The 13594-nt window shown below is 47.1% G+C and overlaps 1 protein-coding gene across 4 annotated transcripts in view; it reads left to right on the forward strand.

The window, feature by feature from the left end:
- Nucleotides 1-13594, forward strand: part of LOC125720023 (rho GTPase-activating protein 26-like) — a 44425-nt gene that overhangs the window by 22428 nt on the left and 8403 nt on the right. For all 4 annotated transcript variants that reach the window (XM_048994958.1, XM_048994960.1, XM_048994961.1 and 1 more), the window contains exons 11-20: nucleotides 1654-1732; nucleotides 2718-2754; nucleotides 3466-3531; nucleotides 3641-3715; nucleotides 5283-5367; nucleotides 5670-5728; nucleotides 7060-7165; nucleotides 8050-8209; nucleotides 11871-12009; nucleotides 12769-12934. In XM_048994958.1, the coding sequence (XP_048850915.1) occupies nucleotides 1654-1732; nucleotides 2718-2754; nucleotides 3466-3531; nucleotides 3641-3715; nucleotides 5283-5367; nucleotides 5670-5728; nucleotides 7060-7165; nucleotides 8050-8209; nucleotides 11871-12009; nucleotides 12769-12934 (972 nt within the window). The remainder of the gene's footprint in view (nucleotides 1-1653; nucleotides 1733-2717; nucleotides 2755-3465; nucleotides 3532-3640; nucleotides 3716-5282; nucleotides 5368-5669; nucleotides 5729-7059; nucleotides 7166-8049; nucleotides 8210-11870; nucleotides 12010-12768; nucleotides 12935-13594) is intronic.

Raw genomic sequence — 13594 nt, forward strand, 5'->3', positions numbered from 1 at the left:
GCAAGAACGGCATGGCTGGCTGGTGTCTCGCGTGTAAAACGGCTTCTCTCACAATTCTTCACGTTGCGTGTTGGTGTGAGTAACGCATGTATATTTGCCGATAACAGCCCTGTACAATAGCACTCGAAAGCCGCTGAAATATCGATGGGGTGATATAATGTCCATTTATAGGACTCTCAGCCAATCTGTGGTCCTCCTCTGTCTGGTTGGCCAACGCGCAGCTCTGGGTACCTGTGCACCCACTCACACATAGGTTGGCATTTCTGTATTGGTTTTGGAGTTTTTCGACATCTTTTTTAATGCTGTGATTTCTAATCGAAACGGAACCAAAATGGCGGCGCTAAAAAAATCAACAATAACAAAAATATTTGCCAGATGTTACGAAGAAGCTTCCTTTGCTATTCAGTGGTTTGACACGTTCACACGATGACTGTGAAGCCTGTACATGCACACGCGTGTGCGTGCACGGGGCACTGGAAGGTCACGGGCAGAGGTGATGAACGCCGCTGCCCATGGGGAGATCTGGGGTTCCCATTATGGCGTTCCCATAATTCCTTGCAAGGAGGGGCAGATCGATGCTGGATTCAATGCCAGATGCTTTAGTGAGAGCGAAGTCACGTCGGAGGTTTTTGCCTTTATGACGTCTGGTCAGATGTCAGTACTGCTGATGGCAGCTAGGGGGTGTTTTTGTGATATGTATTTGTCTAGCAGACAAATATATATGTGTGTGTGTGTATATATATATATATATATATATATATATATATATATATATATATATATAGAGAGAGAGAGAGAGAATATTTATACTTTATATATGATATTTTTAAACACAAATGAAAAAAATGTATGCCAAACAATCTTTAATTAGGCTACCAGAAACATACATAACGTATGTTAAATGTTCTGCCTCATTTGTACGTCTTGTTTTAAGCGTTTTTCAGGCATTTACAGTTCAATTTCATTATCTTCCAAGCGAGGATTCATAAATGGCAAATGCTTAAAATACCCCACAATTTTTCTCCCACTGGCAACAGCGTCACTTACACTTCGCTGCAATAGCGGCCCCTCATGTATCACAAGACGTAGCGAGTGTGCAAGACGGCTCCAGCTAGCGACCCTCAAATCATCCATTTGCTTTTTTCATAGCCCTTCGTTGCCTCGCACAGTTGCGTGCACTTTGTTTCGTAAGATATTCCGCTAAACGCTACTCCCACCTCTCAGAATTTAGTTTTTACAAAGACTGCAAATTGCTGCGCTGCTACTTGTTGTTGAAAGAGTAAAATAATTCCAGATCATCACCCTCTTATCTGATGTTCTTACAGTCCTTCTACTGCAAAGGGTTTGCACATGACATCACAGCAGGTAGAGATCACCGCAGAAACAAAGTGAGAGGCAGCGTTAGCGTTCAGCTTCAGTGCCGCAAAAAATCACATCTAAAATGGGAAAAAGCTGTCATGCGATTGATTGTGCAAATCGATTTAACGAGAAATAGGAATTATCTTTTTACAGTCTGCCAAAAACTAAGGTATCAGACATGGATTGGTCACATATGGTCGATACCCGCCCGATCTGTCTAATAGATCTGGACTGGTGCTGATTCCAATCCGATACAGATTGTTAACACTTCTGTTAACATGTGCTGTCCCACAGACCGGGGGTGATCACCATGCAGGCTCTGTCTGAGGATGACCGGAAGCTGTGGATGGAGGCTATGGATGGACAGGAGCCGGTAGGTGGCCTTAAGGAGAAACACTTCCCCACCTCCCACCCCACTGGACGTGCACCTGAACACATGCTGAGAGCTGTCAGCACTTCCTCTAGCTGGAGAAGACCTTTCTGCTCTGGAAGCTCAGCGGCCCCTTTGTAATTTGTCCCAAAAATGTTTCGTGAAATTTAAGTTCTAATTAAAGGTATGTGGACGTGTTAGCATTTACGGGCGTTTAACTGTGTGATGATTCTCAGCTGATATTTTTCTGTGTACCAGACTTGTGTTCAGTCTTCTGTCATGTAATACTATGCAGCTAGAGCCTGTGAGCTGCTCCTGTTTGACTGCAGTTTGATTGAAAGAAATTGTTTAATTTTTGGCTTCAAAGTGAAATTTGCTCTCTTGCTTCTGGCAGAACAACCAGCAGAAATAATTTAAAAGACACAGAAACGTAACTGTAATTACGACTCCGCAACTCTACCCAAAATCTCGGCGTTCTTGGCAGAGTGATTAATTTTGAAACAGGAATTGCTTTGGGTGTATGTTAATCTTGGAAGTGTGATGGTTGTTAAGGAGTAGCCCTCAGCACATACGTGCAGGGGGTATAAAATTGGACCCCCCCCCCCCCAGGCTTATGGAATTCAGGAGGTTTTTACTGTGAAACAGATCGCTCTGTGAGGTATGAGGTAGGGTTTTGACAGGGTGCCCACCCAGCGTGGGGCAGTGTAGGGTTACCAGTTTATGTGAATCTCAGGCCTGGGGGGCAGTGAAATTGTACAAAATCCACACACATGTACACAACTGGGACTTAAAAGAGACTCCATGTACTAACCCTACATGCTTTCCAAATAAGCAAACATATTTCCTTAATATCTGTGGGTTGTACAACCCTGACAGAACGGTTGATTTACTCAAGATGTCATGATATTCATATGCAATCAACGAGATGCAAATCAGCTGTGAAACGGTACTCATATTGTCCCCCCCCCCCCCCCCCCATCTTTAATAGGTTTATAATTCGAACAAGGACAACCAGAGTGATGGCAGTAAGTCACCTTATTCTATGGCTTGCATGTTATTAGACATTTAAAAGTGCTGGAAGTAATACCGTGAAGGTGGGTGAGCTTTAGCATTATCCGTATGTTTGTTTTGTGTGTGTTCATAATTCATGCTGTGCTTGTGGATTTCATGTTGAGGGTGACGGTGGGCTAAATGGCAGTGTTTTGTTTTGCCTGCTATCTCTGTCCTTATTCATATACCACCGGGGGCAGGACCAGGTGGAGCCTATTTTTAAAATTAAGATACAGCCTTATTATTTTTTTTTTAAGTTTCAGATTATGAGTTATTGCATTCTGCTTGTTGATTTAATCTGTACTGTGTGCTTAATTTATTTCTTTTTCTCTTAGTACGGCGTCATTCTTAGAGTAGTTGAGATGAAAAGCCTCTTGACCTGACCTTTAACTGGGTTTTTTTTTTTTTTGACTGCATTGACCTTAAGTGAATATGGCGGACGCTATTAGTCGCTATGTGCGTTAGTAAGAGCATCCGCTGATTCTGCCCTGGCAGATTTATGAGGCAGATAAGCGGTTCAGAATTCTGGTAAGAACCATTAGTCTAAAATGGCGACGGGTATAAATAGTTGGAGAAACGTGTAGCGGTTTGTAGCTTTTATTGGCGGCATAGGGGACTCTCTGGAGAGCGGCACGAGAAGCTCCTGGTTGTATCTTCACAAGCGTTTGATTGCGATTCTCTTCCAGTGCCCCAGCTGGACTACACAGGATTCAATGTCATCAAGAAGTTCATCCACGCTGTGGAGACCAGAGGTAAACAGGACCAGTGTCTGGCCGCCGTCTTCTTTTATACATGCTTTGCACCTCCCGTTGTGGCCCCCGACACCTTCGAGATGAGGTCCCTCTCCCTGCCGTTCTACAGGAATTGATGAGCAGGGCCTGTACAGGATCGTGGGGGTCAACTCCAGGGTGCAGAAGCTGCTGAGCCTAGCCATGGGTAAGACCAAGCGTGACCACCGAAAGATGTTGATTTGAGGAACAAGAGCAGGAGAGTTAAGGTCGATGTGTCTTGGGTGACCCTACTTAACAGGGCTACTTTTGGGTGCCAACAAAGTTAGAAGACAAAAGCGAGTTGCAAACTTCGTGCCTGTATTCCTGCTTACTATTTTCCTCGTCTCCCTTAGTTTCTTCTCCGTCCAAAACGAGCCTACTATCCCAGTGTAATCGGCGTCACATCCTCCTGTAACAGCCACACAGAAATTATTTCCAGGCTGGCGTAGGTAGTAAATATCCGTCATCCCCTGTCCGCGGAGCCTCAGGATTTATGCCCAGCTTCCTGCATATTTCCCCGGAGCCCTGGCCAGGATGTGATGAGAGGCGTGCCACAGTGACCCCAATCCCGTTTCGCCTTCAGACTCTTCCTGGCAGTCCGGGTGCACGGCCCACCTCTCAAACCCTTATTCTCGGAGCTTGCTGTTGTGTATGGTGCCCTGTACAGGGAGTCCTGTCCCTGTTAGTGCAGCAGCATAATCTCAGGCAGGCCTTCGGGCTTTTTCGGCGTCTCTAAGAAGGTGGCAGGTTCCTTCATTCGTTGCACGATCCTTTTCCTTGTTCATGTCTGTACCTGGACAGTAAGGGCAGCCATAGGAACTGCGTGTCAATACCATCTTGCTATCCTGTCCTGGTCCTCAGCGGGCAGATTAGATGAGACTCCAGAAGGTCCATAATTCCCTGCAGGTCCACCCCCATCCCCCCCCCCCGAATCTCCCGGCACAAACACTGATCACTTTGTTCCTGATAAATGGCACATTGCACTGTAGCGAATGAACTGGTAGATTACGGCCAGCGATAATGCTGAAAACCTAACCCCCGCCATAAATTTCCCCCGCCGCTCCGGACCCATGAGGATGTGAGCTCCTTCCTGTCCTGTCCTGCTGTCTGCGTTCCATCCTTACAGTTGTCTCCCACAGCATACATCAAGATCGCACCTTGGGCTCAGTGACAGCAACCTGCCCCCCTCTTCGGTTAATCATAAGTCTCATGTGTGACTGGAATCTGAATCCGTGACCCAGCGGATGCCAGGACGCATCAGGAAAAGAAAAGGCAGACGGGGCGAATCCGATCGCATCCGCTTCCGTTTAATCGGAAATGAATTCTGTGGGACAGGGACAGATATTTCTTGGCTGAAGCTCCAGCTTCACTAGACTCCCACCCCCATCCATGTTCATCCTCAGAGGTTAAACTTGAGGGGCTTTTAAAACACACCTCAACTTAAATTACTACTGCAGTATTTACTTAACAGACGCTCTTATCCAAAGCAGTGTACAATTGAGAGAGCTGGGTCAGACAGTCCCTGAAGCAATTGGGAGTTAAAGGCTCTGCTCAAGGACCCACGGATGAAATTACTCTGCCAAACCTAGGATTTGAACCGGCAACCTGCTGATCACAGTCATAGCACTCCAGCCCAATTAGCCGTCGTCACCTACCTTGACCTCGTCCGCCCTTTGCGGGTGACCCGCCCTGCCAGGCTTCTGTCATTTACCTTTGATTAACTTCCTCCACAGACCCTAAAACCTGCGCGGATGTGGAACTGGACACGCCAGAGTGGGAGATAAAGACCATCACCAGTGCACTCAAGCATTATCTCAGGTAGGATCCTTAGCGGCCGCATCGCACACGCCCTACTACTCGTTTCACGCTCTCGGCAACCCGTAAGAGATGAGGGTGCCAGCTGCTGATTGGGTGAGGGACACGTTTTGCCGGGAATTAAGGCCACTCAACCACCCTTCAATGAATTCGCAAATCCGATTGAATCAATTAAACCCAGTCCGCACCCATAGCTGAAGCGTCATACTGCGGCCGCTCACAGGGGTCACAGCAGCGACCCGTAGAGAGTTATGCAGAAGAGCGTGCCCCGCCTTGACTGCGCCTACGCTCTTCCCCTTTTCCAGAATGCTGCCGGCTCCTCTTATGACCTACCAGTTCCAGAGGAACTTCATCAAAGCTGCCAGTGAGTGTTCTTCTTTAAATGCTCCCCTTTAATTGCATTCATCCCGCTCTCTTTCATTCCATCCAAATGAGCACTGACATTCCACGCCAGTGCCTCAGCCCAGAACCGGTCCTTGTGACGGATCCCCAAACCACTCGACGGGACCCGCTTGCGTGTGAGATGATCGCGGAAACGCGAAGATGCGCAGCGGTCGGCTTTAGCAGAACTAACAGCTTCTGTGGCGGATGTCCGTATATCTTTGATGATTGTTTTCCAGGTACAGGGTTGCGGCGAACCTGCATCCTGTCCCAGGAATCATGGGATGCCAATCCATTGCAGGACACACACACGCACACACACACACACGTTTGAAGTCATATCTTTGGGGGGACTCTGCATTTATTTCTATGGCCATAACCCTGATCCCAACAATGACGGCCTTAACCCCCACCCAGCCCTAACCATAGCCGTAAGTAACCAACCAAAGTACGACAGTTTTGGCATTTTTAGTTTTTTAGATTGCAGCTACATTTCTATAAAACTGAGTTTCCACATGTGGGGGACAGAACACACTACCATGTGCTTTTAGGCTGGGGAAGGAAACCCAGATGAACATTGGTGGGGATGGAGGGGGGCTCAAACAAACTAGGGGCAAGTGTCAGTTACAATTTGGATTACATTTGCAATTGCACCCAGAACCCTAGAGTTGCTGCACGCTGATCCTTGGTAGCAGGTATGAGGGTGGGAAATCACTGACATTCGCTGCATGTGCGTGGGCTCCGTGGAGGCCTGCGTCCGTGCAAAGGCTGCCGGACGACCTGTGTCATTATCTCACACACAAGCGGGTCCTATCAAGTGATAGCATTTCCCTCGTGCGTCGCTGTGCTCGACTGTGGCCGAGATTTGTCCCTGACTGAGGGCAAACGGGTCAAAGCCCCCACGCAGTCCATTCGCCGCACCGGCGAGGATGTGAAAATAGCTGCCGCTGCTGGGCAAACATGTGGGGGGAGTGGGGTGGGGGGTGTTTCCCCCCACTGAATCTCTCGCCACGTTCGCTTTTCGTTTCTGAGCCGGCAGCCATTTGTCCAGAAAGCTATGCGATTTATTAAATGACCCATGATACACATAAGCTTTATCAGGAAATGAATCGCACTGAACAATTGCACCAGTAAATCTGAGTAGAGCAAAATGGAGCCTCAAGCCAGGGTTAAAGAGGAGGTTATTGACTCCCTGGCATAGTTTCCTCAATAATTCATACTTCGTGATGAATTCGGACAAGCTGGGGAGCCGAACTGGACCAACTCCCTACCTAAAATTAGAAACGGAGCTGACTGGTTATTTTCCCCTGGCAGAGCTGGACAATCCTGAGGCGCGCATCTTGGAGATCCAACGGATGGTGCATCACCTGCCGGAGAAGAACAGGCAGATGCTGGAGCTGCTCATGAAGCACTTGGCTAAGTAGGTCAGGCCTCGGCTGCTTCCCGTTTGTCCTGGTGCTCGGCTCAGCCAGCCATGATGTCGGAGGATCGGGGCCGTAATTAACAGGGCGCCGTCAATAGGGGGCGACGACGCGTGCTATTCTGTACCCACGCAAACAAAAAGTCTAAACAGATTTTATCATTAGTTTTTCTAGGCCCTTCCTGTCTTTGCAATATCAAAGGAGGGCAGACCAGCTGTTGAATAGAGCAGGAAGCTGGAATTAGAGAAGGCAGGTTAGAAAATAAGAACGGGCTGCCGATGTCGCATGTGCAAAGCCTGTTAAACTGCTGTATCATTGGCATTGCATTTACAGCGCATGCAGACGGGTCTGATTTTTTTTGTTCTTCATAACCTTACAATTTTAATGTGTTTTGTGTGTGTGGTGCTGGTGTGTGCTGTGCGGCACGCATGTAATGGGTAACGTGAAACATGGAAGTCACTGCAAACCACATCCTAATTACCACAGTTTAATTAGAGGCCAGGATGTGGCATTTTGGAGGACGGAGGTTTCGTTTTCAGAGTGTTTTTTTTTTTTTTTTGGTTTGTGTGTGCAGTCTAGGGCGACCTCTGGGTCCTGCTTTCCCAAGGGTTTGTGGACATGCCAGTAAGCTTTGCCAAGAGCCTCGGGAAACCCACCGCGTCCTAGTCGGTGGCGGAAGACAGAATGCATGATTCATGACTCACTTCTCTGCCCACTCCCCTAAAGGCCCGTTTTCCGTTGCGCGGTCAGCGTTGGCATTGGAATTCGGCCAAGGGTGTTTCTGTTTTGAAGCTGCTTCGCTGAGCCCGTGTGCTGCCAGCGGGCAGGAGAGCAGGCCGTCCCGCAGAAAAAGCACTGACGGGTAATGATTTCCGCCCTGCAGCGTCGCCCTCCACCATGAGCAGAACCTGATGACCGTGGCCAACTTGGGCGTGGTGTTTGGCCCCACGCTGCTGCGGCCTCAGGAGGAGACGGTGGCGGCCATCATGGACCTGAAGTTCCAGAACATCGTCGTGGAGATCCTCATCGAGAACCATGAGAGGGTGGGTGGAGCTGGCCGGCCAACGATGGCTCCCATCCAGCGGCAATACAGTTCCGTTTCAGGTCCAGCCTCTCTAGCAGTTCTCTGTTTAAACCGGTAAATAAAGGATCATTCGTCATGGATCACAGCGCAGGGTGTGAAAAGCATGAGGGATTCAGATGCCACCGGCATTCTGGGAAAGCCAGTTTGGCAGGGAGAGAGGCGCCAGTAATGGGTGTCTGCTTGCTCAGACTCCTCCTCTGTTTACCTCATGGATCCGGAACCAGGGCACTGCAGCAGCAGGGCATTATGGGAACTCTGTCAGAGGTGTGTAATGGCTGTTAGCCTTAGCAGTAAGGCATGAGACAGTGGGGTCGCCCAGGTGCAATGCAGGAGGGGGGGCAAGAAGGAGACTGGATGAGCACCTGTCACACCCACTCGTCCGTAGCTGCATCGCTGGTGGCCCCCGCCCCTCTCGAGACTTGGAGACCGTGCGGCTTAGGCTGGTTGCCACGGCGACCGGGCTCTCGGCCCAGCGTTTAATTAGCGCCGAGAGCCCACGTGACAGGGCCGGCTGCAGCCTGGCATATGGCCCAGGCAGGTGTAGCTGTGGCCGGCCTTTCCGTGGGCTTCCAGAAGCATGAGCATGCTGCGGCTCACGTGTGCGGCTTATATAAGCGACCCTGCAGTGCCGCTTCCCAGCATGGAAGCATAAAAACCCACACAGGCAGCAATGGGGGAACTCGGCATCAGCCTAAGAATAAACACTTAATCACTGCAGCCTGGAGACGTGATACTTTACCATTGGAGCGGGGCTCTGTGGAACTGTCCTGCATTTACTTGCCTAGAATAATCAAACTATGCATCTGTCGCTTCTGTGATTTTTTTTTTTGAATCTCAGGAAACACAGATGCCTTTTTTAAACTGGGTATTTAATAAATTTGTCAGGTGTACATTATTTGAGTGCAGCAAGTACACTGTGTTGTATTTATTTCAGTGCTGTAATTTTTGTCTTGCTTGATGCTGCGACCTGGCTTTAGTTTATGATAATTTTTTTTTCGCTAGATGATTAGAATAACGACAGAACTGTACTGGGTGTTGTGGTTAAGGGTGCAGCCGTTTTACTGGCAGCCCAGTCTGCTTTGCAGATTCTGCTCTCGCAGTGCGTGTGACAGGCCATCGCCTCGCAAGCGTGCAGTGTGGGATTCCCCTTTTTAGATGGCGCGCACTCTCAGCAAACAACATTCCTGAACGGTGCTCTTTAAGGTAATGCACACGCTAGTATCCGGGCTGCACTCAGCAGTTGCATTCATTTCAGCATTCATGGTCAAAACATATCAAATTGGGCCTGTGAGTCTAAGCAACGATACACTGGATGTGATAAAATGAGATGAACTTTATTGATAGCAGGGGGAATATTCTGATTCATACAGCAGCGAGGTATATGTAGTGCAGACAGACAGACATGCAGTGCAGAAGAAAACAAAGTGCAAGTACGGTACAAATAGTGCAGACAAAGTGTAAACAAATTTAAAAAGTACCCAGAACCAGAACATCCTGATTTTAAGGAAATCATTATAAATGAAAAAAAATGATGCAACGTATGAATGCAGTTAAAAGTGCAAATGGATAGTATGTGGCTTCCACTGCAGCAAAGATGTGTCTCTTCCTGATGCATTATGGCTGGAGGTAGGGGGCACGTCTGGAGGAAGCGTTATATGCCTGATGACCAGTACTGGGGGAGTAACAAGTTACATTTAACAGCGTTATGTAATTAAATTACAAAATATATGTAACTGTAACGGGGGCGGCATGGTGGTGCAGTGGTTAGCACTGTCGCCTCACACCTCTGGGACCCGGGTTCGAGTCTCCGCCTGGGTCACATGTGTGCGGAGTTTGCATGTTCTCCCCGTGTCGTCGTGGGGTTTCCTCCGGGTACTCCGGTTTCCCCCCACAGTCCAAAAACATGCTGAGGCTAATTGGAGTTGCTGAATTGCCCGTAGGTGTGCATGTGTGAGTGAATGGTGTGTGAGTGTGCCCTGCGATGGGCTGGCCCCCCATCCTGGGTTGTTCCCTGCCTCGTGCCCATTGATTCCGGGATAGGCTCCGGACCCCCCGCGACCCAATAGGATAAGCGGTTTGGAAAATGGATGGATGGATGGATGTAACTGTAACCCGATACAGTTGAAAAAGCAGTATGTGAAATGTTTGAATTAAAAAACATTTGTTTCCTTTCACCAAGCAGAAATGCCACCTTCTGCCATATTTCCAGCAAGGCCACTGGAACTTTTCAGCTTCATTATGCAGTTTAAAACATTTGTTAGAAAAGCGATCAAATGTAGTCAGTTACATTATTTCGTGAAGTAATCGAAATAGTTGCGTTACTTATTACACTTCTGCAGGGTGATTAGTAATCTGTAACGCCATTACAGTTCAAAAGTAACCTGCTGATGTGGTCATTATGGAGAAAACACTTTCGGTAATTGGACATATTGGCATTTCAGCAGGAGAAGCAGCATCCTTTCCATGATATCGAATTATATGGATTATGTAGGATTTACAATATAGAAGACTGTCAATGTGAATGGAAATATTGAATTGGAATGAATAATAATAATAATAATAATAATAATATAGCTAAATACATCTAAAATTCACGCTGCTTTGAAAATGCTCACTGGTGCAATTATACTGTCCATTATTATACCAGAATATATTTTATTAGATTTTTTTTGTTGTTATTTATACTGATGCAATTATATTGCATATTATACTGTGCAATTTTGACAAATGGCATGTTTCCTATATTCAAGCATTAGTGGTTCCTGCAGTCTGGCGGATTCTTTTGTTTTTTTTTTTAAAGCTGTATCCAGGCCCTTGCTTCACTGTCGTCGTAGTCGAGTGTGCAGATTGAGGACCCCATGATGGAGAGATGACCCTGTCCACCCTGTCCACCCTGTCCCCTCCCACACCCCCCCGCCACAATGCATTGAACCACCCTTCAAAATTTCATTGTAACTGCTAGCACCCGCCACTTGGAGGTGTGCCACCCCCTTCTCCTCGCAGTATGCAAATTGCACTACTGCCCACGCCATAGATCTCACAAGGGCTGCTAGTAGTAATTAAAGACTCATGGATGTTAGCGGTTCCCAGGCGATGGGTATCTGGGTCCAGTTGTGCCAAGAAAATATCCAGCTATGTGGAGATGTAGCGATGGCGAGTCATTTGGGGTAAGAACACCAGCTGGGTGGCTGAGTGTCCAGATATAAAGCCATTAGCGCTCGCTGCTGACCTCGGGTGTCCCGGCTTGCAGGTGTAACTGGTGGTTTTCTGGGATAAAAGTCTTTTCTGATTTAGAGCCCCTTTTAGTGCACTTGGTCTATGAGCGCGGGACTGTGGTGAAGCCAAGACCACTTATCTGTACTTGAAGAAAAAAGGGCTTATATTAAAGAAAGAAATACTACGTTAATAACATTATTAACTTAATTTAAATTTTTTTCCAAGGTTACTGCTTGTTGATTCATGCACAAGAACAGACTTGTAGCTACAGATTTATTCGAGTTGCATTCTGGGAACGTGGTTTTTTTAGTTTCCGACGACTCAACGAGTCACGGCTAACCGACGAGACTCGCAGCCTTGGGATGGAAAATTCAGCCTACTGTCTGACTTTTCCGCATCTGTAGATCTTCAGCGAGCCACCCATACAAGGACCAGGCCAGATTGAAGCCAACACCGCTCGGAGGAAAAGCTCAGAGAACAAGCCCCCGTCCTGCAGCGAGAGGCCATTGACCTTCTTCCACACGTCTCAGCCCCCTGAAAAAGGTATGAGGGGCCTCAGCCGCCGCTGCTGCTTACCGGCTCACAGTTGGAGTAAAAGCTTCAATAGAGTGTCGAGAAGCAGGCTCTGCTGTACGTGGGTCTCACAGCACCAAGAATGTTCAAAAAAGCGTTATACTGTATAGCTGCAAGTGGTCAAAGCCAGTTTGAATCCACAGAGGAGGTCTTTAGCTGTACCTTCGGGTGAGGTAATGGTAGGATCTGGTTATTTAAACATAGGTACAGTTATCCATGGTTTACCGTGGTTGAAAAAGATTTGAAAATTCCAGGAATAAACAGTTCATAAGTTTCAAACTGCACGCCATGTGAGTACAAGCTGTAAAAAGGTGAAATCCACCAGACCAGTTACAACCAGTACGACTCATCTCGCTTTGTTTCCATACCTGAGATTGCACTCACTGCCACCTAATCACAGTGTATATATTGTAAAAAATGTAAAATAAGCGCGATTTTTATTTCTTTGTCTTCCCTTGATACGTATTTTTCCGTAGCTCTATTGTTTCTTGAGAATTAGAAGGCTAAAACATTGAAAGTACAGTACTCTATAATAATGTGCAATGTACTTTACTATATTTAATTTTCATAATGTCTTACTCTGTGTGTTGTATACTGTATAGTATAGTATAATACTGTTGTATAGTATACCGTTGTATTGTATACTGTTGTATACTACACTGTTGTATACTACACTGTTGTAAGCTGCCATATTAAGCTGCCTTTCGGTCATTGTGCATCCCACCCTAGAGGTGAGGAACAGGTCCGCTCAGGATGTCCCCAATGACTCCATCATCACCCAGACCCCAGAGCGCTCCAACAGCATCCATGACCGGATCCAACCCAACAGTCTTGAGTCCGGAAATCAGCACCCCGAGGGCGTGGTAGTGCAGAAGACACGTCGACCCAACTCCCTGTAAGCATGGCTCTATGTTCCCTAAACTTCTGCGCCCACCCCACTGTTTTTAGAGTTCTGCTTTCATTAAAAGACATTAGAGGGTCTTCATCACATTCATGATGTCCTATTACTGTGACACAAGGTAGGATCGCTAATGGATTTTTAAGCCCTGATGTTCATTGTTTAAAATGTGTGTCATTTGTCTCAGTTAGAGTTGGATGGACGTGAAATGGCCAGTATCACTGGGTGGTTTTTACTCAGCGCTTCCTTCATGTCAGTCCATCGAACGCACGATGGAGAGAAATACAATAGGGAACTGTGTTGCCTTGTAGCACAATAAATTACCCACATTCATTTCAGTCTTCTTTAATCTTTTATTTTTATTAGACTCAATAACTCTGTTGGTATAATGAATATAAAAATTTAATACAGTGTTTAAATGTTTTAACCAGAATTGATAGTGCCCATCAGTTCCCTCAGACCTCCTCTGTGTGGTGTAAATAAAGACAGGCTGCTCTATGGTCTTACCAGCAGATTAACGATCAGTGTTAATGTCGATGCTTCCTGTTGGACGGCCTCGCCTGTCATTTACCGATGAACAAGCGGCAAAGCCTCTGAATTAAACCCAGAGAAGACGCTACGGAGAAGCATCCTTTGTGAATCGGGCCCCAGATGCTG

Source organism: Brienomyrus brachyistius, chromosome 24 (genome assembly GCF_023856365.1).
Source record: "Brienomyrus brachyistius isolate T26 chromosome 24, BBRACH_0.4, whole genome shotgun sequence".
Classification (NCBI taxonomy): Eukaryota; Metazoa; Chordata; class Actinopteri; order Osteoglossiformes; family Mormyridae; genus Brienomyrus; species Brienomyrus brachyistius.